General features: G+C 40.5%; 1 protein-coding gene across 1 annotated transcript; it reads right to left on the reverse strand.

The window, feature by feature from the left end:
• Positions 1 to 2,177: 2,177 nt before the first annotated feature.
• Positions 2,178 to 15,855, reverse strand: LOC119741609 (E3 ubiquitin-protein ligase RNF126-like). The gene is made up of 10 exons (XM_038217429.1): positions 15,685 to 15,855; positions 14,388 to 14,455; positions 13,027 to 13,099; positions 12,438 to 12,724; positions 11,546 to 11,614; positions 6,208 to 6,283; positions 5,348 to 5,441; positions 5,063 to 5,178; positions 3,777 to 3,904; positions 2,178 to 2,516 (listed from the first exon to the last, which is right to left on the reverse strand). Exons 1-9 carry the CDS (start codon positions 15,769 to 15,771, stop codon positions 3,797 to 3,799), a joined length of 978 nt encoding a protein of 325 aa, XP_038073357.1. The 5' UTR covers positions 15,772 to 15,855; the 3' UTR covers positions 2,178 to 2,516; positions 3,777 to 3,796.
• Positions 15,856 to 16,387: the final 532 nt, after the last annotated feature.

A 16,387-nucleotide genomic window follows, 5' to 3' on the forward strand; every position in this document is an offset into this window, starting at 1 on the left:
AGGATATTTCTTTAGAAGCCTAAACTTAAAACGAAAATGGAATCTGGCTTTTGTCTAAAGCTACATCCATGTTTTTAAACGGGGTAAAATCTGCTGGAGGAAACAAGGATCATCTCATCTCTTTAAAGGTAGAGTAGATCATTTGCAGCTATCCAAAAAGTAACTGACAAAATTATTGGTGAAAACCACACTAACTTGGTTTAAAGATAGTAATGGCACTAAACTCCCTGTGAAATTATTCTTTCTGGCATGCTGTCATTTTGAAGAAAACAATATTAAAGAAGGTCACATCCAAAGATGCGTCTAAAGACGCATTTTTGGAAATTTCCGTTTGTAGTTCGTTTTTAATTCGGCGAAGCCGTGAATGGGTGAAGCATTGACACGACGCGCGGTTGCTATAATTTGTCGGTTCAGTGCGTGACATCGCATAGCTGCAATCGCCTGAATGAGAACGTGTCCAGGGCGCTGATTTCGGGCGCAATTCAAAACATGACGCGGCAACTTTTGAATTAAAATCAAGATCCTAGAATATACTTTTCTCGGAATATACAGCATCCACTGAGCTAAAAGTTCATTAGGTTAGTTGTTAAGCACCCTTCTTTAGATTTTGAGCATTTTGTTGCTTCAAATGAAAAACATGCACTAATGACCAATTTAATGAACAGTCTGGATGTGATATTTTCTTCTTCAGGACATGGAACAAGGCCTCTTTTTTATCATTACACCTCATACTTAATTTATGGACCAATGTACTTAATTTATTATTCAAATATAACATGGTTCAAGGGTGGATAGTTAACAATTGTTGACTGCATTGATGTGGGATATGTCATTTTTAACACCCGAGGGGCGCATAGCACGTGACCCGAGGTTGCTAAAATGTGGGTTAAAAATGGCATATCCCACATCAAAGCTTGTTTTGTTATATCGTGCCAATGAATCAAAACAATAGATGGTTGTAACTTACAATGCAAGAAATAAATTAAGTCAGTGCGGTGTAAAGCTAGATAACTGCAGGCTTTTCTGCCAGACATGAGACTGAGTGGTTGCGCATTGCATGCAGTTCTCAGTCGCATCGCATATGAGGTTAACCAATGGACCGATCCAGTAAGCACCGCCCCATGGCATTCTGACCAATCACAGACGTGATTTATGTCCGACATGCGTGCACAAATGTCCAACATGCGTGCACGCGCATATGATGCGCGCGGCAGGAAAATGCAGTGTGGCATTGGAGAGGAGCACGTGTTAATTTGCACATGTGCGCAGTGGGAGGGGCTTACTGGATCGGTCCATTACAGGCTGGATACATGGCCACTCTCGACCAATGAAATTACAGTATCCAAGCACATGATATAACAAATAATACTAGCTTTCCTAGGTATCAAAAGCTTACAAACTAGTTCCCGAAGTAAAAATGAGGGACCAGATTGTCAACTTCCAACAAACCATGTTATAATGTTTTACTATACCTCATATTACTATGCTCAACAAACTTTCATCAAGTTATACCTTCCACCATATTCATGTGTGGGCACTACTCCCATGTGATAGTTCTACAATTGCTTTCATAAAGCACATGCATAGTAGAAGCTATGTAGTAGAACCCATATTTATCCTATGTGTGAATCTTCGCATGCGCCCTTGGTAAATAGCAAAACTGACATGTGATGGTGAATGGACCAGTAGGAAGTTGGCTCTGGCTCATGAATATGTATGTGGTATAGTAATGATCAATATTCCCTTCCACTAAGGAAATAAGGATTTTTTTTTCTCCTGGAGCTTTCATAATTCCTAGAATTTTTTGGTTCGGAAAATTTGCGATCAACAAGACAGAAAATGCAAGTTAGCGATCACAATGCTTTGTAAATCAAATTCCACCTTATGAACACTATGCTTTGGCTCAGTCAATGACTTGCAAATCAGGGCCCATTTACACGGCGCTGCTTAACAGTTAGCAGAAAAGTTGTGCTTAGCATAGCAGAAAAAGTTGCTAACCCTAAGCACTATTTCACGGCGTGGATGTGCTAACGGTCGCGCAAGCATGGAGTTTCTATTGTTACGTCACTAAGTTAAGCAAATTTTTCCTCTGAAGTAAGCGTTTTTTTTTTGCTGTGCTTATGCTTACGGTCTCCATGAAATAGACGGAGAATCAGTAAGCAGAAAATCACGTGCTTAGCAGCGCCATGAAATTGGGCCCAGGTCAATTGTGAAATATGAGCTACCCTAACGAAGCCCTTTATAACACACAATGATAGCAAGATTTTGAGCAAGGTTTTCAAGACAGACTCATTGGAAATTTACAATTTGTTCAGGAGAGTAAATACAGAATGAAATAACTTGACACGTGTTATTGTCACAAGATACCTTTAATTACCAGAAGCTGCAAGTTGTTTGTATTGGTTGGTTGTAGCTTGGCCGGTATGTGGAGGGTGCATACAAATGGTGTAGAAGCTGTGGGAGGCTCAGGGTCTGGACGAAAAAAAGACAAAATGGCTGCCCACTGGCTGCATAACCTGTCATGGCAAGACAAAAGAAAATATTCCGAGAATTTCTTTAAATTTTTTATTTTCTGTAATGATGAACTGTGTTTCTTCTGTACAAAAATAAAATTAAAGGGCCATGAAATGGATTTTACACTGGAGCACATTTGTAGCAAATATCCATTCATCTGACATGTATATAAACTACAAGACATCCCTTTTTGGTAAAACAAAAATATTGAAAAGTGCACTTTTTTATCATTTAAAATGTTTCATGCTTTTCCGGACAACTTAGGAGGTCCTTGTTGTGATGTCACTTTAGGAAGATGCTCTTCAGATCAGGTTTTCTCCTTTAAATTGTAAACTGCATATTCTGCTTATAGAAGCGTGTGCATAAAGTTTTCTCACTGTACTGTCGTATACTGAAACAACAACGAACCACCAAAAGCAGAAAAGTAACCTCAGCAAAGCCCCCAAAATTCTAGTGACTCTTCATGCTGAAGCAGATGTAAAACTGAAGTTTCTGCCTTGAATGACATCACAGTTTTGCTCATAAATATGCATTAGCATACAGAACAAGCAAGGAATCAAAACTAGATAAAAAATATAGTTAAATTGAACACAACTGATTTTTCAAGGGAGACATTTTAAAATATTGTCCCTTTAAGTCTACAATAAAATTTTCACAAATCAAACGGATGCCATACCACACAGGCCATCAGCCTCGGTCCAAAATGTTGGCAACCGGTATCAAATGGGGGGAATAATCGTCATAGCGATTTTTGGCAAGGCATACACCTCCAGAGTTGGAAAATATGTGATAGCATCGCAGCGGTGGCAGCTTTTTGGGTGTTATCACCCTTTTTTCAAAATGTCCATCAAAATGCTTGTTACCACTCTAGGGGCGGTATACCTTGCGCATGTGCACTATAATCATTTATGCCCTGATTTGATACTGACCAAACCCCCAGGCTGATGGCCTATATGACATTTTGTAGTACTTAAAAATGTTGACAAATTCTTAACCTTTCAAGATTTTAAGGCAAGCTTCTGAACCAAGAAGAATGAACTAAAGGTTTCTTGGAAGCGTGAAGATCAGCAAATTCAATTGATTTCAGCGTAAACAAAGGGTTGCTCAAAATGAAGGCATGGCACTGTAACCTACAAGCCCGAATGAAGCAAATGAAATGCTCAGTTTCACAGCAAGATGCCAACTAAGTTTACTCTGTAAGATTCAAACATGAGTCTCGGTCTCTCAGAGTTGAAAAGGATGAAACCGAGGGCTCTTCTTACCTTACCAACTGCATGGTTTACTAAGAGAGAGAAGGCGTTGAATCACTAGAACCATTTCCGGTGGTGTCGATGTCTTTCTCAGTACTGAGGCCATCCAGGCTTTTTCTACATACTGGGCAGGAATTATGCTAAAAACAAAAATTGATAACAAAGGGCTTACAGACATGTACTAACAGAAACTACGGACTTCATTAATTTAGTAATATCTTGAGTGGTGGCTCAATTTCCGATGTTAAAAAAATATTACCTTTGTAGTAAAAGGAATTATATTGGTCACGTCTGCATGAGAGGGAACGTATGTAAGCATAGCCACATGGCTGAAACGACGCTGCATGTGTAACGTTTGCGTTTCAGCCACAGAGGCAGTATTGCATGGGAATTTTTGAGTGTGGCATTCTTATGGACACTGCACATAACACGCCCTCACTGGTGAAAACAGATAGATGATGAATATTTAAAGTTGCGTTCTCCATGCTCTTCAACAAACTCAATTTTTTGGGCCCTGAGCTAAACCACACAAAGAAATGTGCAGGGATTTCAAGTGTTATCCATACTCCACAGAGGATTACATCGAAGGAATTTGAAGTGTGGGTGCTATCTCTGTGGGCAGGAGTGGTTTTTGCAAATCTTGAACGGTTGTGAATCGCAGAAGACTAGGAGGGTAAAGGAGACACTTGAGGGGGTAGTCCATAATACTCACACCAGTACATGTGCTGAGTGTGTCCTATAAACTGGCTCACATGACCGACCTGCACAGTACCATCCAGACCTACTGCTACTACATGGAGTCTACGGCCAAGTGTTTGATGCAACAACGTTCAAGTGATATCTTATATTAATATTAATCAACCCTAACTCCCTAGACATTTTTGCTAGGATGTAACCCTCAATCCTGCAAAATCCTCCAACTGCCTCTATGTAAAAATAGCATACAGTCTCAATCCCGCAAAATCCTCCGTTATTTCTTGAATGCGGTCCTTGGAGGGGTGACCGCTGCCTAAATCCTGCAAAAACCGCCAGCAATCACTGTCAATATGTTGAGGCAGAGCCAGTGACATCCTGGAGCAGTGCAGAGGATTTCAAGTACAATACAGGCCTACATTTATGCACGGCTGAGCATAAACAACACAAGGTCCGGCCCAAGACCTTGACACAGTGCATCCTCCAAAATCAGCAACACACTTTTTCCATGTAGCCTCAATCCTGTGAAATCCTCCATTTTGCAAAGAGGATTTTGGAGAATTTGGGAAGAGTAGGGTTAAGAGAAGGGACAAGACCTCACTCACCAGTTCTAACCATGGGATGATGCAGTCGGGATGAAACAAGTGCTTACAGGGCATCTGCTTGACAACTTGGCCAGCGCTGAACTCGTCTTTACAGACGGGACATTCTAGATTATTCTCTGCAGTTGACAACAAATGGGACAAATAAAACCAATATTGAAACAGACACTGGATGTACCTTTAAAACTTTTGGTTATCCACACAGTAATGGAAAGAATTATTGGATTATTATTGAAAATATGTTGCAATGAAATCCGTCAATAATTTGTAAAATTCCAACAATCTTACCCGTCTGTTCATTGTTAATCGTAGTTGTCTGCAACTTGCCAATGTCTTCCTGTGATGCAGGTGATGGGCCCTGCCCTTCAACATTATTTAGTAACTGGTCACAGAGAAAAGAAATATTTCAAAATCTTTTTTGAAGGAAAACATTGTAAACCACTGATTCTAATTTTCTTCACAGATTTCACGAAACGCATCGCAACTGACGATCTACCAGAGGACTTGCGATGGATTGCCGCTCTACGATCAATCATGGCTACTATGGGTTTTACGAAGGATTTCACTAACTTCAACGTATTACTGTGATGCGCTGTAAGTGTATTTTTAGAACCATTCGAGGACTGTTTCATGTATGGTGTGTGAAATTATTTGACAGTCATCAAATATTCAGTGAAGAGTCGTTATAATTTCTCTCCAAAATTTTCCAAATCACAACACAACATGGCAGTAGTTACTTGACTACAGAACACCCTCGCGTCAGACCGTAATTAAGTTGGTAATTTGAAGTTCATTTTCTAAATTTAATGACTCTGTTCTTCAGGAATCATTAGTTCATGAATTCGCATACCAAATTTAAAGATTTTGATCCGGTCTTTTTGACTGAAATGCCTTTAAGCCGGCTGCGAAACAACACTATATTTACAATGACATGAAAACTCATTGAAACATACGATGAGTTTCCATGAAAGTTGCGATGTGTTATATCCATTGTAAGTTTCTTGAAATTCTGTACAGCATCCATTGTAAGTTACGATGTGTTATCCATCTTAAGTTAAGATACAATTAATCCTAGCGTTTTATGAAATCGGCATCTGCTACCGTAGGAGCACTTCAAATTAATTGGATGTTGGCCCCTCATGTCTTACCTGGGTAATGATGGCATCTAGACCTCCCTCTCCCCATGCATAGTCTCGTGGGTTGCCGTGAAGATTCAACATCTGACTGCCATTTCAAAAGTTAAAATAAAATAAACACTTCATCAGGTAACTTTACAATCTGAAGGAGGAAATGTACCTACATATATCTTCAACCATGCTGTACTTGAGTGAGCTGTTCATGAATTTTGAAATTTATACCAATTTGTACAAAGCATTCAGAAACAAACAAAAATGCATTTTTTCACCCTTTCGCACCTTCCTCTCTGAATTTCATGAATCCCAGAACCACCCCAACCAGAGGGTCTCCTATACCCAAGGCCAACTAGTTGGTGCCACTAGTTCCACTACCCCTCCCCTACTTAGTCAGTACTTCCCACCACATGCAATATATTCTCCACAAGCACAGCATCAGAGATTTTCACATGGCGCCCATGAAGATCCAGAACCTGCTTCAGTCACATGACTGGCAAGATCCCAATCGCAGACCAGGAGCGTACAGAATCCCCTGCCAATGTGGCAAAGTGTACATCGGCGAGACTTGCAGGACCTCCCTACCAGACTCAATGAACACAAAGCCCATGGCAGACGCTATGACAAGTCCTGCATAGCCAAGCATTCGCACACCGAAGATCATCAGATCAACTGGCACCAGGCTGAACTCATCACCAGCATCGAACGTTGGTTCCCTCGCCGCATCAGAGAGGCCATCGAAATCTTCAAGGACCATACAGTAAGGCCAAAAGAAAACAAGTCAGGTGTGTTTACAAACACAAATGCCCCGCAACCGTGACTGTTCCCATGACATAACACCACTCTTTTAACATCAACTTACATGTACCTTGGTCACATGGAACATTCATTGACAGCATTAGTGTCTTCTGTAGGTTTTATATGAATTAATACCTAATCCCTATAATCTCAGAATAAATACAAGATTTCTATTGTTTTAGCCACTGTGAACTTGACCCTTGACCTTTTGGCCCCAAATACAATAGGCTTCTTAGGATTACCAAGAACAATCCACAAACCAAATTTGAAGTTCATATGTTAAGTATTTCTCAAGTTATCGCGCTGACAAGATTTCTATTGTTTTAGCCACTGTGAACTTGACACTTGACCTTTTGGCCCCAAATACAATAGGCTTCTTAGGATTGCCAAGAACAATCCACAAACCAAATTTGAAGTTCACATGTAAAGTATTTCTCAAGTTATTGCGCTGACAAGATTTCTATTGTTTTAGCCACTGTGAACTTGACCTTTGGCCTTTTGGCCCCAAATGCAAAAGGCTTCTTAGGATTGCCAAAAACAATCCACAAACCAAATTTGAAGTTCACATGTAAAGTATTTCTCAAGTTATCGCGCTGACAAGATTTCTATTGTTTTAGCCACTGTGAACTTGACCTTTGGCCTTTTGGCCCCAAATGCGAAAGGCTTCTTAGGATTGCCAAAAACAATCCACAAACCAAATTTGAAGTTCACATGTAAAGTATTTCTCAAGTTATCGCGCTGACAAGATTTCTATTGTTTTAGCCACTGTGAACTTGACCTTTGGCCTTTTGGGCCCAAATGCGAAAGGCTTCTTAGGATTACCAAGAACAATCCACAAACCAAATTTGAAGTTCATATGTTAAGTATTTCTCAAGTTATCGCGCTGACAAGATTTGTCCGGACACACACACCCACACACCCACCCACCCACACACACACCCACACACCCACCCACCCACCCACCCACCCACGGAAGGACAAGGCGGAAACAGTATGCCCCTTCGGCTTCGCCGCGGGGCATAAAAATAGTTCTGCTTCCGATTACATGGCATTCGAAAATAGGGTAGGTAGGTAGGGAAATTATTTTTTTTTGCCAATTTTTTTGGTGTACAATCATATGGAGGCGTCTGCATGTAGTCAAGGGCAAAAGGTAGAAATTGACGGTTTTGGGTAATTTTTCCTCATTTTTCCAATAAAACAAAAATCAGAGTAGGGGCTGTCAAAATAGGGTAGGTAGGGAAACCGGAAGCAGAACTATTATTTTTTTTGGCCTAACCCAAGACATCGGTTTGTTTATCAGTGACATCTAGCCCATCCTCCCCACACAGTCCATTGGGTCTTCTATACCCAAGGGCAACACAGTTCACTCAACCTAGTCAGCCTATGGGCCCCCTACACCATTGGCAACCTTCCCCTCCACTCCCTTCCTCAACAGTGACACGCCTCACTGATCTTCAAGCATCCCCAAGCTTCTGCATGGACCTCACACCGACATGCCTCACTGACCATCCAGCATCTCCTGCTCCAACTAGGACTCCACTGTTCCATCCTTGAGGCGTCTCACTGCTTCCCATCCCACTGCATGACACCACGGGCAGAGTACACTGTCCGAAACATTGAGTTTCCCTTTTTTTCCAGAACCTCACAAACTCACAAAAGAGATTTGTCACATGGTGCTACCACATACCTTAACCCTAACATGATTTACTAGGAACCATACTCATCCTGGCAAATTCCATATGGGAAACTGCACACACATATTTCTACCTTTGATTCTGGAGGTGTGCTAACCCAATGTAAAAGACTGTCAGTTTAGGGGTACTGTACCCATGCTGACAGATTCCAACAAAACATGCCTTTGGGGTTTGATGGGTTGAGTTCTGTTAGGGTTAATCTTATTGCTATCTTCACCATGCAAACCTTCAAATTTCTTAAATCTGGACCTCCTATTGGCGTTACTCTGATGGGTAACAGTCGCAGTATGGTCTCCTCGGAAGTGCACTGAGTGGCAGATTGAATGAATCAAATAATTTTTTTTTGTGGTTAAGCTAAACCCCCATGAAGTGGCCATTGTGTAGTTACGGGCCCTGTTCCTTTAAGAGAACACAAATCCACTTTTACTTTAGGTTATTGGACTTACCAAACTAGTTGCCAACATTTAAAACCGACAGGAGCGTTGCGGATAGAGGACAGTGTTTTGATTTTTGAGCAAAATTTTGGGGTTAAACCACGGATCCTACACACAAGGATGAACGACTCGGCCCAACTCCTGGTTAGACGCGTGATAACGGCCTGTACTGGTGGCAAATACCATGAATACTTTTCAGCAAAGACCACTGCGCGCGGTGGCTTTCAGATTTGAAAGGCTCTTCCCCGATCTGGCCTCGAAGTCTGTCAAGCCAGCGAATTATATTTTTGAATATTCATGAGTCTACATTTTTGGTCTTTATTATTGAATTCTGATAAGTGATAACTACATAACCATGGTAATGCCGAGCACAATATCTTTAGCTTTAAGATGAACAATGAAATGTCGCTTTTGTTTCGTCGGTTCGGCATCCTATCTCTCTAAAACTTTTTAATAAAAGCCTAATTAAAAACGAAATTTGGGTAAACGGTGTTCTCCTCGAAATTTGACGTTTATTTCCTGGGTAAATACTTCATCTATGACGACAAAAACTGCACAATACCATCTGTTATATCCTGAAGTATTTATTTTTAAAATAATTTGGAACAATTATATCTTAAATAAGAAGTAGTTTTACTTACAGTTTTATGAATATTTCCGTTTTAGATGTCGTGCAAAAACCCAACACAATGGCACATCTGGAAAATTCGCGATTACGTGCCAACGGGTATTAATGCCCGTTATCACGCGTCTAACCAATTAAGGCAAGTCCACTGAGTGCATTTTGTACTAGAGCTCAGAACAGTCGTTTATCCTGGGTCTAGGATCCGTTGTTAAACGATGATGAAGACAAAAAAGACAACACAAAGATAAACGCACCGTGAATGCGCAAAACTTTGTTGATTCGTATGGCGTCAACTATAAAATGCCTAAGAAAATCGCATTTTCTACCAAAAGATACTGTGCAAAATTATTCAAAAATAGGGTCATTAGGATTGAACAAACCAACCTGGTAGCAAAAGTCATTTCGGAATGATAAAAACACTTTTAAGGACTTAAACGAAAGAGGGGCATTGCGATACAAAATTGCCCATGAAGCCATCTGAATCGGGATGTACTGTCTCCAAGTCCATCACAACATGGGATTAACACTAAGGCCCAAAAAAAAATAGTTGGTCTCTGGTCAGCGCGCGCGTCGATTTTAACCATGCGCGTCAATCTTTTTTTTTTTCCAAAATGTTCCGCGGTAGCTCCAACAGCGCCCTCTATTGCCACACCTCCTCAAATTTTTTTACCAAAGAGCACCAAGGAATGGGAAATTGCTCCAAGGCAAATGATTGAGGGCACTAAGGCAAATTATGCAGGACACCAGTGTACATGAGGACACAAAAAAAAATAATAGTACCCCACCTTGTCTGTACAATCCAAGCTTGAAAAAAAAAAAAAGCCGCGTCGCTGCATCAATTCCGGAACTTTTTGTCTGACCAGAGACCAAGTATTTTTTTTGGCCTAACAAAGGAATGTGTTTTTTTTTTGTCAAAGTTCATTTGAATAGCTTTTGGCTTGACTTGGGACTGAATGACTTGTATAGGACTTCTGAGGACTTGTGATGGACATGTGAGGGATTTGTGAGGACTTGTGATGGAGTTGTAATGCCCTTGTGATGGACTTGCGAGGACTTGTGATGGACTTGAGATGCCCTTATGATGGACTTGTGACGACTTAGGAGAACTTGTGATGGACTTGTGAGGACTTGTAATGCACTTGTAATGCTCTTGTGACAAACCTGTGATTGACTTGTGATGGACTTCTGATTGACTTGTGATAGGCTTGTAATGGATTCGTGATGGACTTGTGATGGACTTGTGATGGACTTGTGATGGATTTGTGATGGATTTGTGATGGACTTGTGATGGACTTGTGATGGACTTGTGATGGACTTGTGATGGACTTGTGATGGACTTGTGATGGAATCGTGATGGACTTGTGAGGACTTGTGATGGATTTGTGATGGATTTGTGATGGATTTGTGATGGATTTGTGATGGACTTGTGATGGACTTGTGATGGACTTGTGATGGACTCGTGATGAACTTGTGAGGATTTGTGATGGATTTGTGATGGACTTGTGATGGACTTGTGATGGATTTGTGATGGACTTGTGATGGACTTGTGAGGATTTGTGATGGACTTGTGACGACTTGCAATGGACTTGTGCTGGACTTGTGATGGACTTGTAATGCCCTTGTGACATACTTGTGATTGACTTGTGATTGACTTGTGATGGATTTGTGAGGATTTGTGATGGACTTGTGATGAACTTGTGAGGATTTGTGATGGATTTATGGTGGACTTGTGGTGGGCATGTGATGGACTTGTGATGCCCTTGTGATGGAATTGGCTACAACACTGTCTCCAATATAATACTCACACTGGAAAGATGAAGCCGCCGGGTCCTTGTGACATAGGGTTGCCGAGACCCAATAAATGCTGCAGAATTCTAGAATTATAAACAGAGAAACATTTACTTAAAGGGAATGTACAACATTTGCTTTTGCTGTAATTTTCAGAAATAAATGAATTTGGAGGAATAGAATGTTAAAGCAAAGGTTGTTACACTGACTTGTTTCACGTTTTGGGTTCGTAGATGCTGCAAAAACCAAGAAAACCAATCATGTTTTTGAAGGAAAAAAAAACAGTTTTCTCCAACACTGGCTGACCAGCGTTGGAAATTGATACAAAAATACAACTTTACTTAAAAATGTCAGCACACCAGGTGCCATGATTGTACGGGATGCTTTAGACTGTCATTCCTTAACAGTCCAGTAAAGAATTTAGTGGTAATTTGTATCTTCCCTTTAATTCCATGCTTGAGATTTACCCCGACTATCAAGCTTTCAAATCATAAAGGTAGACTTCAAAAATATAAATGTTCTCCTTTGAAAAGTATTAAATAGTGATGTTTTATATTCCAAAAATTGGTCTAGCCAATTTTATTCATATGTTTACGTTTTGAATTAAGACTCTCTTTCAAAATTGACCGTACATAGACGGCCAATGCCAGGAAAAAAATTCTTCAAATCAGTCACCAATCATGTGAACAATTGCCCTTTTCTTTTTTCTGTGCTTACGAGCTCAGAACTTAGGGGAGAAATGCAACGACCGATATCCACAATTTGCACAAAAGAAGGTCAGCTATGCTTTTGGCTGAACATTTTGAAAATGTTGGTGCCTTAAGTGGACTTAAGTCTTGAACGGGATGTGTTCTACAGCTGTGTTCTAATGTATGATATCATACTGTGGGCAAACCACCCATTACTCACGCTATCATATCTGCAGCAGGGTCGCCCCTGTTATCTCTAGGTCCCATGCGCTGCAGGGTGAGTCTGGAGGGCCCCCTCGACGGAGCAAAGTGATGTAACCTAACAGGATTGCTTCCACCTATGGTTATTGTGTTGTTGTTGCTGCGTAGGTTGCTACCGGGGTTATTACTACTACCACTGCTGCTGCTGCTGCTGCTGCTGTTGCTACTGCTGTTGCTGCTGCTAGCTTGATTGGGACCAGGTTGTGACCGGTTTCGTTGTTCCGGACTGGACAACTGATTCCATAACTGTGAAGAAAGCCGGTGAAATGATAAAAAAAAAACATAATTGAGTTTTTTTCTGTAATGGGACATTTCCATCTTTGTTTCGTCTTGAACACTTCTGTGAAGTATCAAGTTAATGTTTTTAACGACCTTAACTACTGAGGTATTTTTGCTCAGAACCATCCTGAGTCCTCCATAATCTGGCACAGTCTAGTCTAGTCGTTGCTCTGGCACTCTTGCACACTCGTGTCAGCTGTGTGTCCAAGACTCGAAGTACTCAGTCAACAAAGCGCTGGTACTCAGTACTAAACTGAATTGAGACTTACCGATGAGAAAACAAGCGCTGAATCAAATGGTTCGTTCCCGTCAGCCCCTAGATCATCACTGGCATCCGACGTTCTGCAAGGAAATAAAAAGGCTTTTCTTTGAATCACATTACACGGCTTACATTCAGAAAGAAAGTCAAAGCTCGAGTCCCTACTCCCTGGTCATAAATCACACAAAATCAACCAATCTGAGTACGAGTCTCTTAGTTTAGTTCAAATTGAGCCCAAATCTTGAGTGAATGACTCAGTCCAAAACTACCTTCATGGTCAGTCTGCGTTGAAATAACCTTCAAATATATTCAATTCATAAAACATGATTCATAAATGCCTAAGACAATTCATAAGATGAATTTATCTAAGACAATTTGATTTACCTAAGACAATTTACCCATTCCTGTTGGTCAAGAGCCCATCACGTGGGTGGTTTTAAACGGTTGATAAAACAAGGCTGGCTGGTTTGAAATATTTTCCGGTTTCACATGAAATTTGGACTCCTGTGAAATCTACTCCCTTTTACCCTTTTATTGGTTGAATGTTCACAATCTTCTATTAAGCATGCGCAAAACTACCAATGAATCCGTATTTTCGAGAGTCCTAACTTCAAACAGCATCGGCACTACCGCAAACCACCACATCGTGCAGTACGAGCCACGCGCGCCAATCTGCGCATACAACGAGATATCTACGACTACCCGCAAGAGGCTCATATCATAACATAGCTAGAGGGGTGTTTAAAAAAACATGAAATCAAATTGTTGAAAAAAATCTTTGAAAATTTATAATTTTCGACTTGGTTTGACTTTTTGACTCAAAGGTATAATTATGAATGGGAATAAATATGTTCTCAGCCGGTATTCAACCAGTATTGTAGATAAAACTGACTCAGGGGCCTGGTTGCCGATAGATGCCCCGAGCCAAATATCAGCGTCCAGGCCCCTGAGCCAGTTTTAAACGTACTAGCTTAAAAACCAGCCAAGCACATTATTTATTCCCTTTAACCCTTACCCTACTAAACCCTCCAACGCATGCCAATATGTGCCTCAAGAAAATCTCCTATGTTTTTTGCACGGCCCTCCAATATCTGCCATGTCATTTCAAGGGTAACTGGACAGGCACTCCAATACATGCCACAGAGAACAATGAGAGTCCTCTGATAACAAAGTGAGTGCCCCCAGCTGGTCAGTATGAGGCACCCTCCAGGGCCTCCAACTCCTGCCAATTGGAGCCTTCACTGTTAAGACAAACTATCTGCCAATAAACTGCAGCTGGAGGGCATTGGCATAACCAACTGACATGCAGTAAACTACCCACAGAGAGTAAGGGTTAAAACTCTTGTCAGGCAAACAGCGGCCTTAGGCTACCTTTCTTGATCTTCCCGTTCTCCCACTTCCTCTATGAAACCTCCATGGCAGTTGGGACATGTGAAGTCCTGCAGTACAAACATAAACATCAAATATTTGTAGTTATCTGACAGAAAAAAAAGTCAAAATTACTCTTGTATGCTGGAAAATGAAAAAATTAATTAAGTCAAAAGAAAATTGCATGCAGTATCCCGACCCTTTTTTAAAAACATACACGTAAAAATGTATTTTTCCTCAATAACGATGACATTGATATGCTCTAGCCATAATTTATTTAAGAAAAATACAAAATGTTATTGTGTCTCGAATCGTTTCAACAATGTCTGTGAAAATTGACAATGTTCAGGTTTCCTACATTTGTATTTCAATGTATTAACATTATCAAATCCTTGGAAAAAATGTTGCAAACTGACATCAATTCAGCGGTTGTGTACAAAGTTTCTGGAGAGTCAAGACAATTTTCTGAGTATTTCCTTACAAAATTGGAAATAATTTTCAGTCCCAGATTCATGTCTTATCATCATTTTTGCAATAACTGACCTTCATTGAGATGATTAATTAGCATGATTAGGCATAGGTCCAAGTTAAGCTAGGACTCTACGAATCGCCTTTTTTTTAACATTTGGACATGGTCAGGTGAAAGTTGAGTCCAAGAACCACCACCATTTTTCAATTCCCACTGAAGCCTACAGGAACACATAAAGCAGTTTGATTTGAAGACTGTTTTGGGGGAGAAATCTGAAGATTTTGATTTGGGGTAGGCCTACAACTTGAAGTTCAAGTGAAAATGGTAAAAAAAAAAAAGATTGGTATTGGTAAACGCGATACGGCTATGAATCTCAGACTCCTACTACTATCACCCGACCATGTCCAAATGTTAAAAAAGGCGATTCATAGATTCCTATCCTACTCCTCGTTACTCGGACTAAGTTTAGAGGCGACAGATTGCAACATTTTTTTCCAAATCCTTTTGAAAGGTCCCCAGTCATGCCTGCTTTGAATGGAACACACTAACAAATAAGGACTCTAACCATTTAATCTTCATAAAAAAAGCTTAAAAGATGAAAATAAGAGAGCAAGGGCCTAAAAAGAGAGCATCGATAGACGATAGGCTAAAATTAAAAATTGGAATTTCCCATAAAATTGCCATGACTGCAGTGCAGTGCAAAGTGCAATGTTCACAATTTAATTCTTTTCTAATTTTCTATTCATTTATTTAACAAAATCACACAATTAGAACAAACATAAACGCAAGCCCAAACGAAAACTTCAAACTCATAGTACAAGTGGGACTTACGGGTAGTTCTGGAGCAATTTCTGTCGAGCATTTGTGGCAAAAAAATCTCGCAGACGTCGAGCGAGAATCTACCACAGCTTCCGCCATATTTAGTGCAATGCAATGCGTATGCAAAATACACAGTACGTAACGACACGGATGTCAAGGAGCGCATACAAAATGTAATCGTCAGGGTGTCCGTAAGGTAATGGCAAAATTCTGCTAGATGCGCTTCAAAAATCTGCTAGATTTAACAAAAATCTACTAAATCACGTTTTATTACACGAAATACACTATAAACAGGCCTGGCAGACCGCAGATGTTATAAAATTTCCTCAAACAAAGCAAACAGCACAAAATGTCCTCTAAAAAAATAAAATTGAACAAGAATATAAAGAAACATTGACGTTTCTCAAACTTGTTATGGCTTGCAATGGTCTGAACATGGTCTGAAGTACTTTACCATGTACTAATAACACGTCAAGCTCAAATTGAAGTTTTCCAAAAGTAAATCAGCCCTATTTTTCAAATCTGCCATATTTTTCTGTCAGACCACCAATAATTTACCGATCCAGTAAGCACCGCCCCATGGTGTTCTGACCAATCACAGTCGTGATTTATGTCCGACGTGCGTGCACAAAAGTCCGACATGCGCGCACGCTATGGTGCACGCGCGTATGGTGCGCGCGGCAGGAAAATGCAGTGTGGCATTGGACAGAGAGCA

This window comes from Patiria miniata, unplaced genomic scaffold, assembly GCF_015706575.1.
Source record: "Patiria miniata isolate m_02_andy unplaced genomic scaffold, ASM1570657v1 HiC_scaffold_5, whole genome shotgun sequence".
Classification (NCBI taxonomy): Eukaryota; Metazoa; Echinodermata; class Asteroidea; order Valvatida; family Asterinidae; genus Patiria; species Patiria miniata.